General features: G+C 39.1%; 1 protein-coding gene and 1 long non-coding RNA gene across 3 annotated transcripts in view; one reads left to right on the top strand and one right to left on the bottom strand.

Moving 5' to 3' along the window:
• LOC141754602 (uncharacterized) overlaps window positions 1–27,164 on the top strand; it is a 479,452-nt gene that overhangs the window by 413,629 nt on the left and 38,659 nt on the right. For both annotated transcript variants that reach the window (XR_012590683.1, XR_012590682.1), the window contains exon 2: window positions 9,907–9,942. This is a non-coding gene — a long non-coding RNA (uncharacterized LOC141754602). The remainder of the gene's footprint in view (window positions 1–9,906; window positions 9,943–27,164) is intronic.
• syt9a (synaptotagmin IXa) lies at window positions 551–26,698 on the bottom strand. The gene is made up of 7 exons (XM_074613736.1): window positions 25,999–26,698; window positions 16,339–16,834; window positions 15,322–15,877; window positions 5,600–5,720; window positions 5,337–5,508; window positions 4,962–5,091; window positions 551–1,208 (listed from the first exon to the last, which is right to left on the bottom strand). The coding sequence occupies exons 1-7, from the start codon at window positions 26,144–26,146 to the stop codon at window positions 1,140–1,142; spliced, it is 1,692 nt and encodes a 563-aa protein (XP_074469837.1). The 5' UTR covers window positions 26,147–26,698; the 3' UTR covers window positions 551–1,139.

Raw genomic sequence — 27,164 nt, 5'->3', positions numbered from 1 at the left:
TATCAAACTAACAATTACTTCCTGTTTACGTGCAAAACAGAATCCAATTGCCAAATAAGGACCAACTCATTTGAGTGCTTCCAATCCAGTGCGTGCACAGTCTGAAATTGAATTGATTGTTCACTGCAAGGGGAACCAAATGTGTGCTGTGATAAGGTATTTCCAAGTTGTTTTTTTCCCAATCTGCTTTAGAGGAGTTGCTAATTTGGCCTTGGTTCATTTCTGAGCTGTGCTGTGCCTGCAGGCATTCCTAATCTTCTCGCACAAGCAGCCTTTCTTGCCTGTTTCAGAAAATGTCTTTTTATGGATTGCATTTCTAATAACACTAATCTCAAACAGTAATATAATTGACATTCTACAAAATGAATTACAACTTTAACAATATAATTCAAACTCTTTTTAAATTTTCATATTTTATTGTTTCACAGATTTTCTCGTTTCATGTAGCATTAAAGTCAGACAGTGTTTTTTTCTTATATTTCCTGAAATGAAGAAAGATTTATTGCACCATTAAATTGTAATTGAACTGGCAGAGATAAACAATGGTTGCTTTTTTTTTAATGGAATAATATTTATTGATAACATTTAACATATTTTCCTTACAGATACTTTGTCTAGAAATCAACCGTCACTGCACGTCAACTGACAGAACAACACATCGTAGTCCCAAAAATAGAAACAAACAAACGAGGAGAAGATATCCCACCAAACCATGACCTCATGCACCAATTCACCACCAAATAAAAAAAAATAACAGTATGGCAGTTCAACTGGTTGTAAGTACATTGTGCAAATACAGACTCACCTCATTAAAACAAGTAACAAGACTATGTAAAAAACAGCAACTACTGTATAAACCCAGGAATAACACAGACTTAAAATGTCTGCATACGCCTGTTGTTTTTCTTATGGAACATTATAGAAAAGAAAACATCCATCTTTGTGGTCATTCAACATGCAACTGATCCAACTGAGCAGAGCTCAAGACAGTTTGTGTCTCTCTTTTCCACAGTAGTTTATCGATGTCTGCATTCTTCTTGTTAGGACCATATGTGTGCAGCACTCAGCAGCACTACTGTCCAAACGTACAGCCAAGGCTTCAGGTTGATAGGTGCTCTTATGTGAAGTGTTGCTCAAGGCTACGGAGAAGGAGGCGTCTTCAGAGAATTGCAGGATCCTCCCTGGCTACTACTAGTGGTTCCCTGGTACTGCAGAGAAGAGTCAATGTAACAACAGTTAGAGCTGTGCCATGCATTTGCGAACAAATAATCCTCTTTCACACAGTCATATAAACAGATGTACAGTCATATCAAATAAAACCAGAGCCAACATTTTCAAAGCTTTTCATCCTGGAATCTCCAAACAAATGTACCAACCACCTACAGAGTTATGAATTGGGCAGTAAAACAAACAGTGAATGCCTCCCATTTTATTTTGGATTTTTGTGAAGACAGTTTATTTTTGTATTCAGTTTTATTGGAATAGACTGTGGCTAAATTTTCATTTGCCAACCGTAAGCAAAAAAGATAAAACACTTGTCTAAGTGGCTTACTTGGCTAACAGACATGTAAATAGATGGTAAATGGACTGGCATTCATATTGTGCTTTTCTAGTCTTCCGACCACTCAAAGCGCTTTACACAACATATCAGCATTCACCCATTCACACACACATTCATACACTGATGGCAGAGGCTGCCATGCAAGGTGCTAACTTTGCCCATCAGGATCTAATCTAAATACTAATTCACACACCGATGGCTATGTCTTCGGGAGCAATTTGGGGTTAAGTGTCTTGCTCAAGGACAATCGACATGATCGAACCACCGATCTTATTGTTGGACGACCTGCTCTACCCTATGAGCCACAACCGCCCAAAAAATAACATGCGCCCCAAAAAATAGACGTGGCTGTATTTGAAACCTATCGGCATGTTAAGATCACAGGGCTTTACAGCTTCGGGAGTGGTGTGAGGATGAGGGGGATGTGAAGACAGAACACCTTTGACAGAAATGAATAGGGAGGAAGTAAGTAATTGGGCTCTCTTGAGGCTCCAATGAAGATTTAAAAGTACTACATACTCAGATAGCCCAAAAAAACATAACAAGCTCAATTTCCAGTTTTCTCTGGCTGTCACTGTCTCTTTGTATTTTGCAAGATGCAGACCTTTGATGTGCACACAAATACACACAATAAAGCCATTTTTTTCCAGTCTGAGTGCACAGGTCAGATACCATCCCTCAACTTCTCAGCGAGACTTTCTCTTCTCTGCTGTCAGAATATCGGGTCTATAGTCTCTCTTAGCTCTCTGCCTCATCCACTCTTCTGCATTCCCAGTAAATCTTAAGTTTTTTTTCCAAGGGTAGATATTTGGGTAATTGCATTTATTTTATTTAACACATATTAAAAACATGAACTGCCCACAGAGATCTGAGTGGCTTTCTTCTGGAACCACATGCACCCCCACATATACATATACATGCCTGGGGCGGAATCGCATCAAAGATTTATCTACTCTGTCTCCCTCGTTAGTTTCCCACTGCACTCTAAAATAAAAAAAGAACATAAAGACTAAGAATGAATGAACTGGCACAACCTCAAAGACAAGGGATTTGCCCTGTGTAGGGAGTCAGTAAATTACAAAGCTAACTGTGGTTTAAAACCATAGACTGTATAAAATATGGATGTTGTCTCCGTGATGCCACCCATAGGTTTCTTCACTCGCTGTGAAGCTCAAAGTGAGTGGCTCTGGCCGTTGCCATCTTGGCAGTGACGACGCAGCCTAACTCACAGGTAATCCAAAAATGGGGAAAGAGGTGGATCATTGGTGGAGCTGAGGCGGGACCGGGTGATGCAGAAGAGCAGACAGCTAGCAGCTAGCAACCTGGTACAGCACCCACCTGTCACTCAAAGTGACCATGCACTCATTATGCCTAACCTTTAAGCCTTGATAGAGAGGCAAAGTTCCTCCCCTTCCGGTGGACCCCATGGGACCTTATTTCAGAAAAAATATGTATGGTAGTCAACGCTGAGAGACTATTTTTTGATCCTGTTTGAAGTGCGCCATGAATCACACATACAGTATGTTTGTCAATTTTAATACAGAATTTTGCAAGTCAAGAAAGTCACAATTTGTCGTAGGTTTGTTATGATATCATTTAGTTTTGTGTGAAACAGCTCAGTAATCTTCAGCTCTCGTCGCACACAAATGTAACATTATCTTGCCTGATTTGTTTTGTCCAGCAACTCCTGGTCTTTTCAGCAAAAGAACGAGCAAGACATGTCATTTGTGTGAGTACATCCCAGTACGAAACACACAGGCATCGTAGCTTCAGTGAGAGAGACGTCACTTACGCGACTTTTGGGTGTGTAGTCATTATAATTATGTATTTTCTTATTATGTTATACTTCAACAGTTTTACAACAAACTGTGACTTTCTTAACTTGCAAAATTATCTTTTAAATTGACAAATATCATGTGTGTGTTTCATGGCGCAATTCTAACAGGATCAAAAAAATATTTATCTCTCTCCGTTGACTTCTGTTCATATTTTTTCCAAAATAAATTCCCATGGTGATCTACCAAAAGGGGCTGGACTTCGCTTCTCTATATAATTTAGAAAGGGTGACTTATATAAAAATTCACCCTATTAGCTATGAAGACCAAAACTGTTTTTGCTGTAAACATGTTTATTTCTTTCTATGGGGATTGACTCGCTTTTGAAGCCAGCCTCAAGTGGCCATTTGAAGAACTGCAGTTTTTGGCATTTCCTCATTGGCTTCATTTCTCAGCACCAGAGGTTGCCGCATGCTGAAAACTGTCTTTTTAGTCTCAAATATAGCACAATTTTACACTAGGTACTGTGCATCGCCATGGTAACTTTGGCACAAGATGTGATCTGTTCCATAGCAGGTGTTTCTGCTGTCAGATCCAGACATGTACTTTCAGAAACACAGCATCACCCACTGTGGATTTTTTGGAGGGCACTACTTTCTATTCACAGATGATTATTAAATCAGATATATGTATCTGGGTTTCTATCTTATTTTATCAACTTCTATCAAAAGGCAGATTTTCTTTTTTTTTTGCTTTTTACTTTGGTGTTCAGTAGCTTGCAGCCTTATTCCCATTACCGCTGACCAAAAATCTTTTCACAGCCTCATTGTAACAACACACTACTGTATCAGTGAATAGTAATGAGCCCACTGTGCCTTAATGACTGGGCAGTGATAAGCTTAATCACTTATTCATTTACACTTTACAGCTTTTCATCCAGCAGGCCTCACCAGCCTTGCTGTAAAATCTTTTGTGTTGTTCATACTTATTTTTTATAATCATTTGTTTTCCACAAATGTCAGTAATCCATTCATTTGCCTTTTAGTAATCTTCTTTTACCCTCACTGTCAATTTTTTACCAGTTAGTGTGCCAAACGTGTTGGCAGCATACTATTATGTATTGTGTATATTAATTTAGTTTTGTTTCCTCTGAGTAAATCCCCTTACTACTACTGCTGCATTTCCAACACATTCTCACTCCCAACTTGTCAAATACCGCCGCTTGGTCAGCGCCCCTAGGCATCGGAGACCGACACACAAAGTACCCCTCTTGCGTTACTTGCGAAACTTCTGTTTTCACAGGAAGTGAGGTTTAGGCAACACAACAATTTAGTTAGGGTTAGGAAACGGTTGTGGTTGACATTAACTTCACTGACTAACGACCCACATGACTAACGACCCACATGACTAACGACTGACATGACTAAATAAGTCAGTGTTATTTTTAGTTTCACACGGGCCATATTCTTGCCTGAGAGCTAAAACCTACACGTAAGAGCAGTTTTGACAGCGCTAGCAGCAAATTATTTTTAGCAAGAGCAAAATGTGTACATGTTCAAAATGTGCTCCGTCCCCGTGCATGCATGGAAACACATGTCACACCGATCAAAGTAAAGTCATCTCACCTCAACAATAGGATGCCAGTGGGCGACAGGTTTTCGGGGACATGTGAGCATTTCACTCCAGTGGTCTCGACCGAGGCTGTCTGCATCGTTGCCAACTCGACACACACCGATGACCTCATTATGTCCTACACTGTAGGTGCAGGAGAGGAAGAGAGGGAAGAAATGTGATCACAACCATGATGCATCACATCTCGAGTGTGAAACCTTTCAAACTATTTATGTGACAGAAGAAAAGAGTTAGAGTTTACAAAATCATTACAATGCACTCTGAAAATATTTCATCATTGTCCTGCAGCAAGTATGAATTAAAAATGACTCAAAACTCTGGTGCAAAATACTGTGTGACTTATATAAAGGCTTTTAAAAGTTCCTAACCGGTCATAGTCCATCACTGCAATCATAAGGCTGATCTGCTCTATATTTTCTGGAGGGACATCGAAGACAATGGCCTCATTATAGACTGGATTCAGAGTGTTCCTCTTTGTCGAGGTCTTCCGCTTCTTCAGTCTGCGACCATCACACATTAGTGAAACCTTCACGTAGGGATCTGTGCAAGTGAGAGAAACAGAACACATTCATTTTCATGCAGGATAGCAGTGAGACTCTGCAGTTATTAGACAGTATCAGTTTTTAATTACCAGATGCACCAGTGATATCCATGGCCTTGAGATTGCGGGCCTTTATCATGGTAATGGTCAGTCTGCCCGCAGTGGGCAGGTAGCAGAGTGAAAACATCAGATCCCCAAGGTCCACATTATCCTGAAAGACAACACAAATCACATTTACTCTATAATAAGCTTTAACTTTGATACTGATATATGATATAATACACATTTTTGTCATGCTTGTATCTTTAAGGGATTTCGCGATTCCAGAAATTTAGTAGTCAATACCAATATCAGTGAAATTCCACGATTGTCGATACCAATTCAACACCAAGGTAAAAAACAAAAGTATTTTTTTGCATATTGGTGTTTGTTAGGAAGTTAAACGGGTCATAATTCCCTCTGTATTATCTATATTATATTGCTGTGAAAACATCTCCTTCAAACAACTATTTATTCAAGTTTCTGCCAAAAACTTAATTTTACAAGATTACGTTTGAACACATCATGATAACGTTATAATTTACCTTCTCCCAGCCTGAACACATCATAATGTAAATCAATGGTCCTGTTTTGAAATTGGCAGGACGAGAGCTAGTTAACGTTAGCTGTTAGCAGCCGGTAGACAGCACAGTCCTACACCATGCAGCTAACGTTAACTAGCTCTCGTACTGCCGATTTCAACGCTGATTTGTTGTTTGCAATGTAGCATTATCACAGAAAATACAGAAAGTCCCCTGGACTTGTAGTGAATTTACTGGGTTCAAAACACATTGTCATCATCCCCGGGATAAAGGGACGCCATTAGTCTCAAACCCTGATGGTACCTACGAACCGTAGGTACCATCAGGGTAGGGTAGAAAAAGGAGTACCAGTTCTTGTAACATCCCTAGTGTCTATTTCTTTTATAGTGATAAAAGCAACTTGTAATTCGCTCTTTAAATTATATTAATGACATTATTTCTAGTACCGCTGCGTTTCATTACTGCACACTGGCTGAAGGTGAAGAATAATGGCGTGGCCATCTGACGTTTGGTTACAGAATTGAATACTTTTTTTCTGTCACATTGCCCAAATAAAAGCCTCCCACATTTCACCCGGCATGGAGACTTCTGTTGAGCTGCAGAGAGGCAGAAGCTCACTTATCACTTGCTCTTAAAATAACTCCACCAAACAAGTGAGAACCAGGAAAGCACACAAACGTGTCTGGTGAAGACAACTCCTCCTACAGTAGAATTTCACGCTGATAAACTGGTTTGTCAGGAAGATTGCGCTGGTATTCTGAATCATGTGTCATCTGCTATTAAATTTCAGTGTTATTATTCTTAAATGGAAGCTCAGTGAGTATAATTAGTGTGTGAACATAAAACCTGAGAGCTAAGAATCGATGGTGTTACATTGCTGCTCAGAGCTGCTCCATTTACTGTCATTGAGATGAGATAATGGCATCTAATTTCTCAAACATATTGGGTGATGAAAGTAGATTGAAATGAGCCTCAAATTGTTATAAAAAGAGTGTAATGCACAATTTACTCTGCTTGAGCCAAACAGTATAGCCAGGTGTTTGTTAACTGTGCTAACTGTGGTTGATGTAGGTTGAGCTAGTAAACTGTAGAAAGGGAGGGGACAAATATGTAATTGCAGTTCACTTATTAAGAGAGACAGGTCTATTGGATATCTGCTAGCAGGAGAGATCAATGGCTTATGGCATTTCATTTTTGCAGCAGGTTTTAGGTAAATGTCTCACACACTTTTCAGACACTATTTGGTAATTGATCTTGGTTGATTGAACTTCACTGTGTGAAAAACAATCCTGAAAATTATTTTCAGAAAAAAGGTATACTACTTATAATTGGAGCCTAAGTCTGGGGTTAATTAGTTTAAAACATAAATATTTGTTTAAAAAAAGAGCAAATAATATCCTTTTTATGGTATGAGATACAGTGCAGTACTATGCATAATACCATATAAGTCTTTGGGCTTAGCGGAGTCTGAAGAAGTTTAATTAAATTGTAATTTCATTATGAAAGTAGGTCATGATAAAAAAAAAAAGATTATATTCGATGCCCTCTCTTTTTCACAAACTCTTTCTCACTTGCACACATTTCTTCCATTTTCCACCATCTGTCAGCATTACTGAGCATGAATGTCCTTTTATGTGTTATGGAACTTGTTTTCATCTAGTCTGTGAGTATGAGTGTGAGAAAAAGGATGCGAGGGAGAGAAAGAAAGTTTGACTTCCCCTCCTGAGACCGAAATCTCAGTGTATCTTGAGTCTTTTGTTACAATCAGAATCAAGTATTCACCAAGGCTATTGTTTAAGGCATTTTAATTTGCATAATGGATTAACTGACAATCACTCCAGAAAATGCTTTCCACATCCCAGAAGTATCCTGTGGGCTTTACACGCTTCATGGTTTATGGGCTTTGTGCATACACGAGAGGTGCAAGTGGGAAGAGAGCGATTAGGGCAGCAAATGGCATTTACCTGCAGGTCGAATGTCACACTGCAAGTCTCGGATAATCAGGCCATATCCCTAATTTCACAATTTGCACATACTGCACTTGTAAATGTCTAGGGCCCTATGAAATCGGTTTTCATTTTTATGAATTCTGTGTTTTAGGATTTAAGTACATTTTATCATCAGAAAAAAGTGCAGAATCATGTGGGGGATGAATAAAATGTCAACAACTTATAAATAAATATTCAAAACTTAAGAATATCAATGAATTTGATGTAACACATTGCACTATTTTTTTTTTTATCAATGAAAGTGCTTCAATACAGCAATCGAACAAAACATTTCAACCTTTTGTAAAATAAAGTGCTCTGAATTTAGCTATTAGTATCAAATTATTCAGCTTTTTGGATGACTAACAGATGATCTCGCCTCCACGTCCCCCGCAAAAATGGCATGAAAAACCCTGATTTTCATAAATTGCATCCACATTTTGGCAAATTCCAAGATATTTCACATCTTACAGCTGATCCCATTTTTATCATCAGATTTCGTGACTGTCCGTGTTTTTTCCGCATTGCGGAAATCATAGGGCTCTAGCTTATTATGTAAAAGCCAAAATCATCAATCAAAATGATTAATAAAACCAAAGAAATCAGAAATAGGCAACATTTTTATAGTAATACATTGTAAAGCTTTTGTTTGTAGTGCAATTGTCCTTTTTAAAATCCTCAAAAAACATGCTGTGTGTCTGTTTCTATTACAGAGCTAAACAAGCCAAATCTGGCAATAAAACAAACCATATGGTCAATCCCACTGGCAATCATGATTTAATAATCATGTTGTTTCTATCAATTAAGTCAATAAATCAGTACAGTGATTATGATAAATGGTCTCTACTGCAATGGATATAAAATGCCCTGCTTCTGTACTGGTGTCCACAGATGATTAGCTTGTTTGAGGGTTTATGTGTGGGGCATGTGTGCAAATGTCTGAGAACAAGCATTTTTGCAAGTGTAAGAGTCTGTGTGTACTGTGTGTGTGTGTGCATAGTGTGAAACTGAAAAAAAAAGCTGAACAGTGTGAGAATGGAGTGCTACGGATACTGTGAATCTCTGGTTCCCATCGCCACCTGTCACATACCATTCTATTCCAACTGGCTAACATTGAGTAACAATCAATAATAAAGAGCAGAAGCGTCAGCACGGCCCCTCAAAATGAGCAGATGTTGAGAATTTACATGAAAATATCAATAATTTTTCTGTCAATATCAGTATTCCCCTCAAGTTTCTAACTGATGCACTGACAGAACAAATAGCTTCATGTCATTTTCTCCATTTCCCGCCTTTCCAACCACAGAGCTGAGGGTGCTGGAATGGCCAAGCAGTCACCCACTTCTGCATGACCCTTTATATGTCTATGAATCTGTCAAGCTGGTGTTAAGCTGCTGTACTTTTGCCCCTGTGAGCTTATAGGGCTCATTAGAGGCTGGAGCCTGAAAGAAACACAGCAGTTACACATTGTGACCCTAGAATCACAAGGGAGAGCACTCTAAACGTGTCACCCTGCTGCTCCTCCAGCTGTTAATGCCCCGATTACATACTACACAGTAACACTACATACTAACACTATACAGTAGTATAGTAGTTCACTGTTAGTTTACAAGAAACCAATGTACTTCATCTGTTTGTACAGATATGACGTTGTAATGACTATGATTTTCTTTACTTTTCCTTGCCCTTTGTCAACCGTGTTGTTTAAAGAGCCATGTAAATAAAGTTGAGTTCAGTTGAGATGAGGAAATGACACAAGACGAGTCAAACATCTGCATCTAATTAAACTTAACTAAAAGAAACATTTCTTTCTTTTTTTTTTTTACAGGATCTTCATGCAGCTGTCTCGAAACTGTTTCTGGTGGTGAGTATCTTTTCCATTTCCTATGTGCACTGTATTACAGTATAAGGCCATAGTGTCCATCAACACCTCACACATTCAAGTTAATATACTTTCCATATTGACACGTACTATTTATATACTAGTGCTTCTTCTTTTTCTGTGCTCAAAACCCAGTTAGAGTTTGTATGTATCATGAAAGTGGGACACAGCTGCTGACTTTGTGGATGCCAAGTGTGGTTATGATGGCCGTGCGGCTTGTACTGTGTGAAGGGCCGTCATGGCCTACATTTACTTCTTCAGAGCAGTTAAGTGTGGTCGAGCAAAGATTGTCGGATGGATACATGTAAACTTTTGCTTTCAGCATTCCCTTTGAAAATGGCCATGCCAGTTTTTGCTCGCCAAAATATAGTGTAACTTTGGAGTATTATTTACCATGGCATGGTTGGTACTAATCGATTCTTTATGTTTTCTAGTATCATATGAAACAAATGTCACAGTATAGTACTCTGTCATACAAATTCATACAAAATCTTTTAGTATCTTCACTCTAGCTTTAAGACTGAGCCTGCTACAACCTAGCGGACTGTCGGATTGTGAAGAGGTTAATAGTTTATGTAATAAAAGAGTGATACTTGATGTCACCGTGCCTAAGCTTTTACACCAGAAGAGTCACTCTACTACCATAACCTTTTTCCCAGCATACTTTTGCAACCAAAGAAACCACAATATTAACAATACATTTGAATGATTCATGGAAATTATTAGAAAAAATTGAGTTAATGATCTTAAAAAACAACAAAAAATGCATACACTGACATGTTCTGTCATAATAGCCTTCTGGCATTGCAAAGCAGCCCAATCTATCTCTACTTGGCCTTGTGGTTCTTCATAAGTAGCTGCCTGACAGACCACTCCTGTATTGATTTGCTCCTTGTCAGGCGTCTGCGATCATCTGTGTCTGCTCTGCAGCTGCCTGCTTTTGCTTGGCTTCCTTAGATATATTTAATTCTTGGACTGTTAGAAGGGCTCCCCTTACAATTTGGCAGAGACATGCAAGTTTGACCTAAGGCTGAGTACCCACCTTTATTATAATGCAAAGTTTATTATACTACAACCTTTTTTCTTAAGGGACTCCTTTTCTATCATTGAGTAAACTGACGATCGCTGACTGAGTGACATATTTTATGGATATTTCATATTATATTCAATGTATAACAATAACCGTACAGAACAACTGATTAATTGTGCAATTAACCCAAATAGCGAACGCAATAACTGCAGGACGTTTGTGTAAAATGAGCAAAATGAGCAGAATATTTTCTGTGAATATTGCATCAGAGATGAGTTTTCCTGTTAATTTTAGGAACTTTTAATACAATTCTCTGCATTGTGTATTGTTTTTGGTGAATCTTTAACAACAACACACACTTAATAGGCTTCTTTTTTGACAAATTCAGTGTATTCTTCTCCCTGACGCTTGGTCATTGTTCTATTAGCTCCTTGGTTGTTTTGCGTACTTTCCTAATGCAGGATGAGGCTGTGTAGCAGAGAGGGAGGCTCTGTGAATATAACTTGTGTTCAGGTCTTCACCTTGCTCTTGTCCTGTTTATATCTTTTACATCTATGGATGTGTTCTTTTGGTATGCCTGTGGTTTGCATCTCTGTGAGAAACAACAACCTGACCAAAATAAATAAGGGAACAAAATTTCCGAGGGCTAGTTATGTTCATGACCCTTCAGATTTTCAAGTGCTAAATTTGGTTTTAGATTATTCTGGGGTTTGGTAGAGGTAATCAAGTTGTACTGCATGTAAAAGTGATTTTGAAAACTGTATAACTCAAACTCCAGTTTCAAACTACATGATCACATTAGAATACAAAGAAATCATTGAAACAGTCAACCTCACAGAATATCCATGTAATGTACAAACATATTCTGTTTTCAGTATAATCTGAACGTGACTGATTGCCTCATTCACTTTCTGATTGAGGCTGATTTCTTGTATAATCTTCTCTTTTTGGTACAAGGTCTTCAGCATGTCTTTGATTTTTATATTTTGATTATAAATAATATGTATTGCAACAAGATATGCTCAGATAGACAATGCTTGATGTTATACAGCTGTTACACAAATTCACCACCATCAAAACATGTTCAACAGATGCCTTTCAGATATATTTCTGTTATTGTAAAGCAACACTAGCATCTGGTATAAAGATTAATGAACACACATGATACATAGTGGATCAGTTATTCTGAGAGAATGAATATTAATATGAAATGTAAATGATTCAGCTCTACACTACACTATGTGAGAGACCAAATCAGAAAAACACATTAACATTTTCAAGGTTTTTACAGGTTTCTTTTCCAAGCTAACTTACATGCATCACACTACTACAGTGGTTATATTTAGCCTGGATTAACAGGTGGATCAGTAAGCCACACAAATTCAGGTTACTAAAGTACAAACGTATTACTGTAAACTGAACTGACTGCAGTGAAAACCATTCATTTGCATATATGGTGAGGGACAAAGCAGCAGGAGACAAACCTTGACACTAGTAGAAGTAGAGGATGCTTTGCTTATTAGATACACAAGAGACAGACACACACAGCTACACACAGGCATATGGTCTCATGCTAAAGTGTTGTCTTAAAGAAAAGGCTGCAGTATATTACAACTTTGGTTTTCTTTTCTGGGCTCCGGACCATCGGTTATGATTGTCTTCACAAAAGATATCTCATAGCTCATGTTTCTGATGCTTCAACATCGCTAAAAAAAGATCCAACAGGGCAACAGACCCGAGCATCAGACAGGCTGTAAACAAACCACACGTTAGTCAAACCTATTAGGAAGAGAAAACAAAGGTGACTTATGATCCAAACTGTCCATCGTAAACATCCATTACAGTTTGTAGACTGACTGACTTTCAGCAATTACTTTGGAAAATATAATGTTATCTTAATAGATAAAACTGAGGGCAGGAGCTACATAAATAGAACCCACCACAACACCTGCGCCACATTGATCTTGCTTCACTGATGTAATGAATTGTCTGCAGCAATCGATGGCAAGGAGTCTTATTAATGCCACTTAAGTCTGCCATGAAGAAAGGGATCTATTGTACATTACATCTGGATAAGCTCACAAGCTGAAATGCCTGTCAATGAAGCAATCACTGAAAGCATATACAGTGTATGTATACCCATACATATTGATGAATGTTGCACATTATACACAATAGAGTTGTTAGGCATATTTAAGCTGTACGTCTACAAGGGATCACTAACAGGAAACAATCCAAAACATATTGAGCTCTGACTTGTTTGTGGGTAGAAGGTTTCGCAATTTGCAATCTCTCTCTCTCTCTCTCTCTCTTTCACACACACGTTTGTGAACAACAAACAATTAATCGATTAGGTGTCAAATAATAATTGCCAACTATTTTTGATAATCGGTTTGAATATTTTTTTTTATTAAAAAAAAGTTAAAAATTCTCTGATTGAAGCTTCTTAAATGTGAATATTTTCTGGTTTCTTTACTCCTCTATGACAGTAAACTGAATATCTTTGAGTTGTGGACAAAGCAAGACATTTGAGGAAGTCCTCTTGGGCTTTGGGAAACACTGATTGACATTTTTCACCATTTTATGACATTTTATAGACCAGAGAACTAATCGAGAAAATATTTAATTGACATTGAAAAAATTCAGTTGCAGCCCTATTCTATACTTGTTAGGACCCTCACTGACATAATGCATTACCTAACCCCAAAATGTCCTCACTTGGCAAACATTTCTTCATTACCGAGATCTAAAAATCCAATTGGTCCTCACAAAGATAAACGTGCAAGAGCGCAGACACACAAACACACACAGACACACACACACACACACACACACACACACACACACACACACACACACACACACACACAATAAGGTAACATGGTAAGGTGCTTTAAATCCCGTTGACCTTAGGCAGTCTTGCCCTGGATTTAATTTACATATGTTTAAGAAATGGATGGTCCCAGCAGAGGGTACTGAATTTAGATAAGTAGTAGATACAGTAAATGTGTTTCTTAATGAAAATGTCTCTCCGTCCTTTCCTATAATGTGGACAGTAAAAATGTTTGTTACAAAAGGAAGGGATTTTTTTAACCAGTCACCTCTAATAAAAGCAATTTCTGCATCTGCAGAGTTTCATTGTTTTAAATTACTGCTCCTCAACGTTTCGTAAATCCATTTCAAAGATTGAAAAGGCAATGAAGCAAATGTTAGGTTATTATGTGTCAGTACATATGCCTGAGATGTATTGTTGGTAGGGGCTAGTCTGTAAAATAGTACAGGGGAGAACTATGTTCAGTATTGAACAGATACGTTACTCACTGCTACAAGACTCTCTAGCTCACCAGCTGGGAGAGACACAGAAATCCTCTTCTTCAAAGTGAGACCTATTGACTTTACCTACCAACCAATTCTTCTCTTGTTTATTCAGAGCTGACAGCTCAGTGTGTTTAATAAAGCAGTCAACTTTATTTGATACTTTATAATGTCAGTGAGAGACAGACTGTGCTACAACGTGAACTCACGGATAGACTTATAAATAACAAGCCACTTTTAAGGACATTTCACGTGTCATGTCTGTCATTTTAAGCTTTTCACGTGTCGTTTAACGCCCCGTTCTAATTCACAACTCGTCAAAAAGCAGAGGAACTCAGGAAGCAGAGTGTGTTTGACGTCAACCACGAGTGGTTGTATTGCCTAAACCCAACTTCCTGTGAAAACAGACGTTTATTTTGAAAGGGCATGTTACAAGCATACATTGACACGCTCTCCCTGACATGTCCAAAAGTAATACAAGAGGGGTACCCCGTGCGTCGTTCTGTGGGGCACTGACCAAGCGGTGATTTTTAAGTTGGGAGTGAGAATTTGTTGTTTAAATATGTGGTTGACATTGTAAATTCTATTCAAATTGTTAAGAAAAGATCATGGTTTGGGTTAAAATAAGTACATATGTTGTGTAAATTAAATTACGTATGTAAGTTGTCAATGCAAATAAGTCAAGGTTTAACTTTTGGTTTCACATGGGACACAAACAGCGGCCTCCTGGGTGTAGGATATGTGTTTGTTTGGCCCATCCATCGACCCCGTCCTCCTCGCTACGCAGACTTTCTCGCCCGTCACCTGACTTCCGTGCTTAGTGATAACACTCAAAATGACCACAAATGTGGTGATACCAGGCTGGGTGCTGAAATGAAGAGCCAAATATGTAGCTCTCAATAAAGTTGTAGCAAATCTGTCAGACTTCTTAAAACACCTTTTGCGGTAATCAGTTAAATGTAACATGGCATATCTAAGTGAGCATGACATCATATTGAACATAAGTGCTGACTCACCGAGGAAACGTACTGGATGTCCCGGCAGAGTTTCGTCTCCCTGGGGAAATCTGCCAGATCCAGGAAGTTGTCCACAACCACTTGGCCAATAATGTCATGGCGTGAAAACCGGTCGAAGTCATAGACACTGAAGTGCAGCTTACGTGTGGGAAGCTCAGAGTACGCCACGGGAAACAGGAAGACCTCATCAAACACAGGGTTCAGCGTCTTGCGGTGCACCTTGGTCTGGTGCTTGGTCTTACGTTCAGGGAGCAGGTAGATCTTAACATAAGGGTCAGAAGTACCGGAGAAGTCCTTGGCTGGGAGGTCCTCTGCTTTGTGGATCTTAACTATTAACTGTTCCTGGTCGCAGTCAAATCTGAGGATAAAGTGGAGGCGCCCACAGCCTTCTCCTCGGCGACCGCCTTCATCGCCCTCAAGGGAGCGCTGTTTGTAGAGCTCAGGTTTGAGGCGGCCGAGGCCCAGCCCCATCCCAGTGAGGGAGTCCTGTCTTTGGAACTGGGCCACGTTAAAGTCTGGGTTAGACAGGTTCATATGCCTGCGAATCGTCCCCTGTCTGTGGGCAGAGGAAAACAACAAACATCACCATACAACATCAACTGATTGAATCAGAAAAGGCATGTAGGCATTGATGTCCCCGCTGTACGATTCTGCACCTCATGATTTACACCTAATGCTAACATTATGTGCTAATGCAGAAAATAGTGTGTCCTATATGTATCATGGACTGGTAGACATTACTCCTCTATATCTTTACATAGCAGATTGTTTGCTGTTCTATTAATGCTTTGAATTTTGAATTTCGCACTTTTAATAATTGTATTGCCATAACGACAATCTTTCCCTAACCTTAAACATATTGTAGTTGTCATGCAGAGATATTGTAGAAAACAACTATGTGGAAAAACGTTGGCATTGGACATGTTAAACTTTGACTTTGAACAAGGTTTTTCAGAATATATTGATGTTCAAATCGTTCTGACTGAGAGAAAAAAGAATCAAAAATCATATACTGACCCAATTTCAGATATTAGGTGGCCAGAGGGTGGGGGTTCAGTGGTCTGTCTCTGCATACGAGGGTTGGTGTGAACCCCGTTTTCCCGGCTTTTAATCTGGGCGTCCAGTGGGATGTCTGGGGATGTGTGGCTGATCTTCATAGCTGCCTCTGGTGTGGCCAGGACCACAGGTGGTGGGGAGACGGGGGTCACCGGAACATCCACTGACACCACAGACGCCACAGGAGTGGGCTCTCTGGCGACGGGGCAGTGCGATGACTCACGGCGGTTGTGAGGCGGGGGGTCCACGGCTGTGTAAACTGGCTGCCGCGGTGCGAAGTGCGAGGGCGGAGGGCTCATGGTGGGGTTGAGGTGCCCATGGGCCTCCTTGGTGGTGGGGGAGAGCCCACGCTCCCTCCATGGTATCCAGCAGAGCTTCCAGGAGACAAACAGAGAGACCCCAAACAGGGCCAAGCCACAGGCGGTCACTACCAGTGACAGCAGACTCACCGATATATCTGAGAAGGTGACAAGAGAGACAGGAAATAAGGATCTGGCAGTGAATTCAGTTTGCTTCCTGCTTTGTTGCAAAACTATACCTTTACTCCTTCATCATCACAGTCATTAGCAACTTTTATATATTAAGTAGTGTGAAAACCTTTTTACAAATATTTCATCATATGTTAAGCTGGTATCTCATTCACCTGTGGTGCCACATTAGAAGAATGCACTACTTAATAGAGCTGTGTATTGGCAAAAATCTGCCGATACAAATCATGATACAGGGGTATTCATCAATATATTGCGATACTGTAAGCAAGACGATATATTTCAGATTTTTTAAGTCTAATTTATGGAAATTGTCATATGAAGAACATACTACCACTTTTTTATGCAATCAGTTCAGGGGATTCCACATTTGAATTTAACAGTCCCTGTAACATCCAACATCATAGCACTACTTTGAGAGGGCACATGCACTGAGAGTAGGGATACACCAATACCAGATTGGATATCGGGCCGATACTGACTCAAATAGCTGGATTGGATATCGATGGCAACGGGCCGATCTATTCAATTAATTTCTATGTTTGTATACTATATACATTATAAAATGGATTTTTTTGCTGCATTGAAAAGGTTTACACTTGAATTAAAATTCCTGTTAATTTTGAAGATTTTTTATGGTGTACGATTTATTATTTTAATAATAATTAACAATTCAGTAAATTTTTATCCATGTATTTATTTGTCACATTTTGTTTTACAAAGTTAGGAAAGCAACGTTTGAGTCAAGCCTGATGTTGCCTTACACATAAAAGAATGTCCCAGTCACTTCCATACAGTGAGGCATTCAGTTTATTATTTAAACACAAATCGGTACTCGATACACAAAGCCCAGGTATCGCTATCGGTATCGAAACTGAAAAAGTTGGATCGGTGCATCCCTAATTGAGAGGGCACATATCTTTGCAAACATTGGTTGAGTTAATCTTTGCATGTAAACTATTAATTAAAAATTGATATTGTTTCTGAGAATCAATACAGTATCACAAAACATAATATCGCAATATTCAATATTTTCGATATTTTCTTACACCCCTACTACGTAACAACAACAAAAAATATTTTTCTTTATCTTACTATGACAGAGTTTCTTCGAGTTTCTCTTCTTCTTTTCTTTACTATGACAAAGACTCCTCGACAAGATTAATTAGGATTAACTACATTTATTTAATTATCCTCTGGAGCCTCATATCAGCCACCCGAGTGGATCGGCTCCCATGCTGTAATTTCCAGCCCTTTGCAGATAACAGAGGAGGAATAGTGTGTTGAAACAAAAGCAGCAGCAAATGCCTGTTCATACTGTGATACTGTCAAGCAGTTGAGCTGTTATTTTATTCACAACTATTTTAAATATTTACAACAGTTTTGGAGAGAGGGGATTGAAAGTCTTGAGGTTACAACCTCTTTATATTGAGTCTATGATTTAAACTGTATAATTGTGTAAATAAATGTCTGTGTAAAGATAACACTTTGGTAAAATGAAGGTTGTTGTTATCCAGCTGTGTTATAAAACCCAACCTTACCCACCAAATCTTCTGCAGAAGTAGTAGAACCAGACATGTTCCAGCAAGAACAGTAAGGTAACTAACATGCACAACATAAATGTATGTCAGTGTACTTGTGGGCAGGAGCAGAAGCTCCTCTGTGGGAGTATAAAAGCTCTACAGAAGTATCACACCAGTTTGCGGTCTGTCAAGAAAGAGTTTATGATTTCAAAGCATGGCATGAATTTTCCTGCAGTGCATTTGTTTACACCAGAACAGGGCATGCGAGTCACCATGTAAAGGGAGGTGAGGTGTGAACTAACAGAATTATCAAGGGCTTTCTGAATCATCTCTGTTCTCAAGAAGTGGGAGACTTCTCCCAAAAGAATTCTCTTTTTTGAAAAATAAATCATAGAAACTGCTGCAACACAACACAGCTCAGGTCCAATCTATGACTCTGCGCAATAATATGAACTTTTTGTTTCTAGTCAAAGGAATTTATAACTTCATGGCAAATAAGAGTACTTAATTATTAACATTTAACCCTTATGTTTTGTTAAAATTTGCTTTACTTCTTCATTGTTTAGTAAAAGTAAGTATTAACAAGAATTAGAATTTTTTTTTTAAACATTAAAGACTTTTTTTTCTTTTCACCTGACTTTATTAAAGCCCAATATATACTGTCATAAGTGGTAACCTTTCCCCTTACCCAAACTGGACTTGCACATTTAAGGAAGGTGGTGTTTCGTGTGTTTGATTACCACAAGAAACACAAGAAACATCACCTTCATCAGGCACTATAGCATATATTAGTATGACGGTGTATGAGGGCCATTTTAGGTAAATAATAAATACAGAGCGGGGTGAGGGGGTAATAGGCAGAGAAAATAACTCTGAATTTTCGAGATTTTTTTTAGATTAAAGTGGTAAATTTACGAGAAAAAAATCACAAATTTACGAGAAAATACTTTAATATTCTCTGAAATATAAGTCATACATTTCTGAGAGAAAAACTCAGAAATTCTGTTACACTTTGTGAATGCTTGAGGTGCTATACAATACATGCATATATTTAAATTGATACAGTAAAAATGCTTGATTTTGTGTCTCTATGTAGTCACAGATGTCCTTAAATCAAATATATCAGTCAATGCAAGGAATTATTTATTTAATTGTTTTATTTGAAAGTCAAAGAATAAAGCATTAATAAAAACATTATTATAATTATTATAATAAAAAATGTCCCCTCACAATTTAGTGGTATTTTTGTTTTAATTTATAAGGGACACCAGTAACATGTTTTATACTTCTTGTGAACATAATCCAAATAATCTTATTTCCATATGTATTTTGTATAACCTGTAATAACACCTTATTTTGAAAAACAGACAAGTTTAAGTACATCCTTCTGCTAGCTCTCAGCTTGTGTTATTCCCACTGCCTCCCTAACAGCTCGATCTGAGCCATTTGAATACATTTACCATGAATGTCTATCAGTATATGGGACCACTACAATTTTAGCATCAGCTAATTTGACCACAGAAATTGCTGCCGCTTGACCGCAATGTGATGAGGTTGGTCCGACCTTGCAAAATGAAGCAATGTGGTTCCTTGACAGAAAACCCAATTTTTCCGAGTCTCTTTCATCGTAAAATTGTGACTTTAATCTCTGAGAATGTTTCGGTTTTTGAGTTTTTTCTCAGAATATTACCCCCTCCTCTGGCTTTGTAATTTATTTACTTTTTTGTTGCCTATAGTGCCCCAATATGCCTTCGTAAGCCCCAGAGGGGTGTAACTCCCTATTATTATATCTCCTATGATTAAATTGACTTAAAACTCCGATAACATAAATTCAAATAGACTTATTTAGGATTCAGGTGTGGCCGTGCTGTGTAAAAAGTACTGTCAACATTGATCACAGGTATAGAACATATGAAATTCTACTGTACTTAACAACGTTTTCTCTGAGACCTCAAACAGAAGTAATGCCTCATTTGCTGTAGCAGCCTTGAAAAACATGACATTAGTTTAAAATCATGTCACATTATAATAAGGGTGGTGTGCATTTCTGAGACTACTAATTATCAAAGGCATACACTTTCTATATGCTTTTATTTGGAGAGGTAAAGCTCAGAGAGTCTGTGTAAGTGTACTCTACCTCTCTATACTTGAGTCATGGGCTTTGTTTACCTGATGTGAAACTATACTATTGTGCTGCACAACTAAGACTGCTGAAGCAATGGCTTAAAAAGTCCTGTGCGTGGTCTAGAATAGAAAACAATGATGTATTACCTTTGGACTTAACTTATGAACTGGAATAATTAAGGTTATGTGGTGGCAAGTTTACATCTACTTTGCCCTGTTTGTGCGCCTTCATGTTATGTTGAACGCACGCCTCCATCAGATGCACTGAGGAGCTGTTTGTGTGCTTTGGTGATGTGTTAGGTAAAGTCCCTTCCAAGAAAAGCCTGGCAGGCTGGCTTTGTGAGTGCATCTCTTTAGCCTAAAGACAGGCGGGAATAGACCCTCCCACTGTGGTCCGTGCACACGCAACACAGCAGTGCTGGCGGCCTTGTTCGGTGGGGTGAGTGTCGGGGACATATGTTGTAGTCGATGCCCTGTCTGTTCACACGGTTCTATCTCTTGGAAATGTCGTGCTCCTTTTCAGGTTGTGTTGCACCTGACTCCCCTCTGGGCATGATACACCTACATGTTCTCCTGCTCCTTGATTAGCCAGGGAATGTGGTCGGTGTCTATTGTTTGTCTTTTTGACCCCTGCAGGGTTAGACCATGGCTCTACCCATTTCAGTTGCATCCTACCAAAAAGTCTCGTTGTCCCCCCTATTCCGGTGCCTTTGGAGCAGCCTTATATACTGTGGGGTCCGCACATATTTGGGTAGGGACATCCTGCTTGGCCGGCTCGATTGCGCAAACTTTTTTTGGTCAAATGAATGCTGGTGATTGGTGGAAAGTATTACCCATGGAGTAGAGGGCGGAGCCTGTGTGAGTTAGAACTGTTGCAGAGCAAAAACTATTGTGGGAAAAGATAGTTTCAAGCTGGGAGGACATTGTAGGTGAAGGTACATCCTATTTATTAATTGGTTGATGTATTGTTCGTCTACTGAACCCCCTCTTTTGTCATGGCAGTTATTGATTTTGAGACACTTTGCTTTGTGCACTACAAGTCTCTGCTTATCAGTCTTTGCTGATGAACTGCCATCCCTGTATAGCTGCTGTACTTTTTACTTTTATTTAATGTATTAAAATATTAAAAAGTCCAGGTTCCTGCACACAGTGTTTTTTTTTTAAAAGCATCAATCTGCTGTATCATCCTAACCATGTCTATTATTGGCTCAGCCTCGTTCTGTGCGAGGGCAGGGATACAGACTTGTGCCCAGTTTATGTGCTGACTGTGCAACAGGCTATTAGTTGCCTACAGTTATATAGCAAAGGGATTTGATTGCTGATGAAGATTTATAGGGATTTAAAACAAACTCAAAAGAAAAGTAATAGTGTATAATCAGAGTATTTACTTTAATCATAGTAATGAGTGAAATTATCCCATTTCAATTTAGAGATACCAATGATTTTACTGATTAACTACCCTCACATTGTTAAGCACAGTGTGTCACTTCATCAGGCAAAAAACTCCAGGATTTCAAAAGAATTGCATGCAGATATGGTTTAAAGAACATAACAATCATAATAAAAACCTAATGAGCATCATGTCAAGTAGATGTTCCCCTCGTGATTATCAGAATAGAGAATGCAAATGTGACCCTGAATAGGACAAGGGGTTACAGATAATGGATGTAATAACAGGTAGTATCTGAAAACAGCTTGATGGCTAAACCCACTGTTTCACATTAAAATCAAATTAATGATTTTTAATTGGCAGTCCAGGATAACTTGTATTTATAATAAATAAATTAGTGTAGTATAATATGAAGACAATTCTACCATTATGTGTTGTGGAGCTGTTGCTTACCTTGGTTTTCTGACCCCATCGGTGAATGAATGGGTGTGTTAATGGGTGAACGAAAGGCAAATTGTAAAGTGTCCGGTACGGTAGAAAGGAGCTATATAAATGCAGTCCATTTACAGTCATTGCATTTACTCCTCTCGTCTTTGTTCCTTTTCTTATTATTGTACTCTATATTAATAGAAAATTATGCTCTTTAGTATTTACATGTGTGTTTTTTTTTTAAACATCCTATCTCCTTCCACTTACAGAGCTTGTGCAATTTCAGTCGTGTTTCTGGTTTGAGTCTTTGATGATTGCTCATTGATCTGACAGACAGGATTTCACACCGAGAGAAAAAGCACGTTTTTCAAATAGTAACTTTCACAGAACATCTTGCAACCAGGAATCATCTTGAACTGAATCACGCCTGTCGAGCTCAACTGCACATCTGATGTAGAGTGAACACTTGAAATTGAAACATTTGCTAAGGAATGCTATACAACTTTGTTAGTTAGCTTTTATATTTTGTTAGCCCATTAACATGCATATTAAATAAAAGAAAATTAAGCAGTATGTCACAAAGACTGTGGTTTCATCGCAACAAATCTCAAAAGACTGACAGTAATAGTTTTGCTTCACCTATCCTCTAATTCCAACAGCACTGCCTGATTCTGGACTGGTTCTCTGTGTGTGTGGGCGCTGTCATAAGACCTCGCACAGAAACTCAGACAAACTGTCCTTTCTGTGCTCTGAGATTCTGCGAGTACCAGAGTACGTGTGATTTTGGGAGAATAATGTGGAGAAATTGAGGGACTCGCCATCTGAGGACACTGAGCCCACAGTCAGCTTGGCAGGCCGCCTGCAGAGTGCTGCCTGCCTGGCGGAGAACAATCTATAGACATCTGGAAGGATTCAGAGACTGCATCACAACAGAGAAGGTGGACAAGTTTTATAGCACAAGACCTTTAAAGGTGCAATAGTGTAGGAGGCAAGCAAGCACTGAAAAAGCAATATATTAACTTCTACCTCCTGAGATGTTATTTGCCTTAAACATATCTCTGTGCATAAAAACTGTATTCATACAGTTATTGGAAATTGCTTAATTTTCCCCTTGAAGTACAGTTTGAACACGGAGTCCACAATATACAGTAATTCACATGAGTGGTTCTGATTGGTTGTCCCTCAAGGCCCTGACTATTGCTGGTTTCTAGCCTTACAGTATGCTGGTTGCATTGACCTGATGGTCCGTGTCTAACTAATTAGATGGCTACAATTAAAAACAGCAGTGCTTTGGATCCTGCTTTGGCAACCGTTACTAAATGCTGTGCACATTTGCTTTATGCCAAGTCTTAGATGAAACGATGGATACCAGCCTCATATCTGAACTGTAAAAATTAGGCTACGACCAATTAGCTTAACCTAAATATCAGAAATGGGGGTAATCGGCTAGCTTGGCTAGAGCAGCACCTCTAAAGCTCATTAATTAACACAGTTAATCTCATTTCGTTTAAACCAAAGTCTAAAAATGAAAGTTTTTTTCGGGGGTTAAGTGTTGGTAATGTTGCATTCACATCATATAAAATGGATTAGGAAAGATTCCCATGTTGTCGACTTGAGTGTTCACGTCATTGGATAATTCAAGATTGCACAGATGGCTATGTGAGGGTTAAAAATAATGCAATATAACATTCATTAAATTTGGCTTTAATTACCTTGAATGACGGACTTTGACTGACGTGAGGCATCCATGTTTGTTTGGGAATATTGGAGCTTTCAGAAAAATCCAAATTTCCCAGGGGATGTTGACATGTTTACAACTCAGAAATTGGTAATTACGATAACTCTGATATGACATAAAAGCAGCCTAAATCTTGGCCGGGAATAGTGACTTCCTGGAGTCTTGTCATCACTGTGAGGTTGCCATGCAACCGGCAGAGATTCCACAAAGTCTGGCCAAGAAATAATCTTGCACATAAACCCCTCTCCCCATAAAACTTGTCGTTTTTACACCTTGGACAAAGCCAGGCTAGCCGTTTCCCCCAGTTGGTACAGTTGGTAACTATAATAAAAATAATGTTTTATCATATTTGCTCAAAATGATACGATATCCTGACACTTCATGAGACAGATAATCTGTGAAAAAAATCAGAAAGTTTGTTCCCGTCAGTGGGCGGTGCTTAGTTTTGGCTCGACTGATCTCAACATGGTGGCCGGGTCAAGTACTTTCTAATTTTACAGCTAAACAGTACACTATAAGATGTTTCTGAAAACATTTGAGGCAAGAAATAGGCATTGTAGTAACAGAATATTGATTCATATTTGATCAGCGCTGCCTAGTTTGACAGTTTTATCGGAATACACAAGCAGTGATTGACAGCCGTCCAGAGACTCCTCGGCTCTGTTTGGTTGTTTTTCTTCGGCGCTGTGAAATCTTGCAATCTTGTAAAATGCCATTATGAGCACAAGAGGACACAGAGGAACATGATTTTTTTCACAGATTATCTGGCACATGTACTAATTGTGACAGTGTGAGCAAATATGACAAAAAGTTATTTGTATTAAAGTTACCAACTGCAGCTTTAACACTGAATGCCATTAAGCCTATCCTGAACTCTAGTTGGAGTTTTGATCTTTTATTATCTACTTCCTTTGTCATTCTATTATGGGTGCTGCCATCATGCTGGATAACACATGTCATCCTTAGCCATCCTGATAGCCAACTCCTCTACAGCACCTATACAGTATAGCCTACTATAGCAATTCCACTTGTCACACTGTCTGGAATGGAAAAGCCCAAGACAGGATGGGTTTATGTGATGAATGAGGGAGAGAGGAGAGAGCTGGGAGATAAAGGAATAGAGGAAATTAGGATGAAGGAGGCAAAGGTTGAAGGAAAAGGGAGCAGGGAATTCACAATGGAAGCAGGGTGATTGGAGTAAGTATATGTGGAGGGTTTCAGTATAGGCTACTTCCTCGCTCCTTTACATTATCTCCCTCGTTTTGCGCACACACTTGCATGCCATTCCGATGAAGATGGGTAGCCTATAAGGTGTTGGTAATGATGTAAACGACGTCCTTTTCTGCAAATGCAGTTATATTTAAAGTCCAGTACATCCATTTAGTAAATGTTTCAAGTTGCCTAGCTTTAGGAAGACTTAAAATCTGTGGTAAACTTTCAGAGAAGCAGGATACAGTAAGTGTGCCACTTGCAGGTGCTAAGCGCAACTCATCCAGGGAGGAGAAGCCTGTTCATGCAGTTTGTACATGATGTGTCATTCTGTGACAGCACGATATCACTGCCGGCATCTGTGCACATGTGTCACGAATGAACTGGACTGTTACCACACATTTTGAATCTTGTGAATGTAGATGGAAATTAAAAATGTTAAAACTGCGAATTTGGCTCTCTTTGGCTGAAAAAGGAGATGCTGTCGCCATGCAAGTGTATTTCGTTGCATGAACAATTAAATAATTAAATGGGATAATTAGTAATGTGAGGAAACATGGTGCAGATTTGCAAAATTTCCAAACAAAGAACCAATAGCTTGGACCCTCCTTTTTGACTTTTTACGCACACAATGTCCAAAATAAAAGAAGCCACAACATCACTTCAGTTCAATCAATAAATGCAACCCCCCTTTAAATCTGAACGATGAAGCCTCCTCACCTGAATCCGTGTAGCGTGGCCTGGCGAGGTCTCTGAAATAGTAGATAAAATCCAGACAGTGCTCGTTCTGCACTTCCCCTTTCGAACAAAGATCTGACAGGAGTTCAAGTGCCTTTTGACAAATCTCGTCATCTCTGTCTCCAGGCATTTCCCACCACCAGCATCCTTATAAATGGAGGGATCTCTTATAGGCACCACCACCACACCACCAGTCAGTCACCTATATCCCACCACGCTATACTCAGCACAGCTTCCAGCAGCGGCACGCCTACCTCCCAGCACGATGGAGCACGATGGAGACGCTCTGTGTTAGAAACAGAACAACAAAAAAAACACTAATCCAAGTGATCCAGAGAGCAAAACGCGTTTTCCACATGTGCACCACAAAGAGTTTTTATGTAACATTCAGTTACACTGCTTGCTGTGATTGAAAGCCACCGGTTGAATCCACGCGTCGCCACTGCGGCGCCGTGCGCTGTCCAGGGTGCTGAAATGTGTGGACTCTCTCTGTACAGTGAATATCTCTGCACTAGGCGGTCCGTATAGTATAATGCCTTTTTACGCCTTCAAGCTGTGTAACAAAGCTCAGGAAAAGTTGAGCAGCTATTTCACTATATAGGGAGAAATAAGCTGGATTTGAGAGAGAAGCACTACCTGTAGCAGAATCACTTCTCTGACTGACACGACGAAACCTGGTGTGGTTTTACGTGCCTGCACGTGGCCAATCAGAGGATGACATGATTTTTTTTTTTTCTCGTTCTGTGAAATCTTTTTTTCTTTTTTCTTTTTTAGATACAAAGCCATGCATATAAGTTGCAAGTGTTGTGTGAATTAACTTAAAAGAACCACACCATTAAAACCAGTGGAATTTGCTGTCACTCCCCAGCTGAGAGACTTTTTTTTTTTTTTCTTTTCAGTAAGCTCTTCACGTCGTGGTCCTGCCAAGACAACCGCAGCTATGGGTTCATCTGCAATGACACCCATGATTTGTCTTGCATACCCTGAACTAATTAGAAATTAGGAACCGGCACAACCAAGGAGAGGGAGAGAGAAAGAGAGAGAGAGAGAGATTTATCTCCCTGTCTTTATTTTTTTATTGTTCCTAATCGTTTCGGGATTGCTCAGGGCATAATTATAATCAACAGCTCCATATATTTCTCATGGGA

This window comes from Sebastes fasciatus, chromosome 2 (genome assembly GCF_043250625.1).
Source record: "Sebastes fasciatus isolate fSebFas1 chromosome 2, fSebFas1.pri, whole genome shotgun sequence".
Taxonomy (NCBI): Eukaryota; Metazoa; Chordata; class Actinopteri; order Perciformes; family Sebastidae; genus Sebastes; species Sebastes fasciatus.
This window is presented reverse-complemented; position numbering and strand designations above follow the sequence as displayed.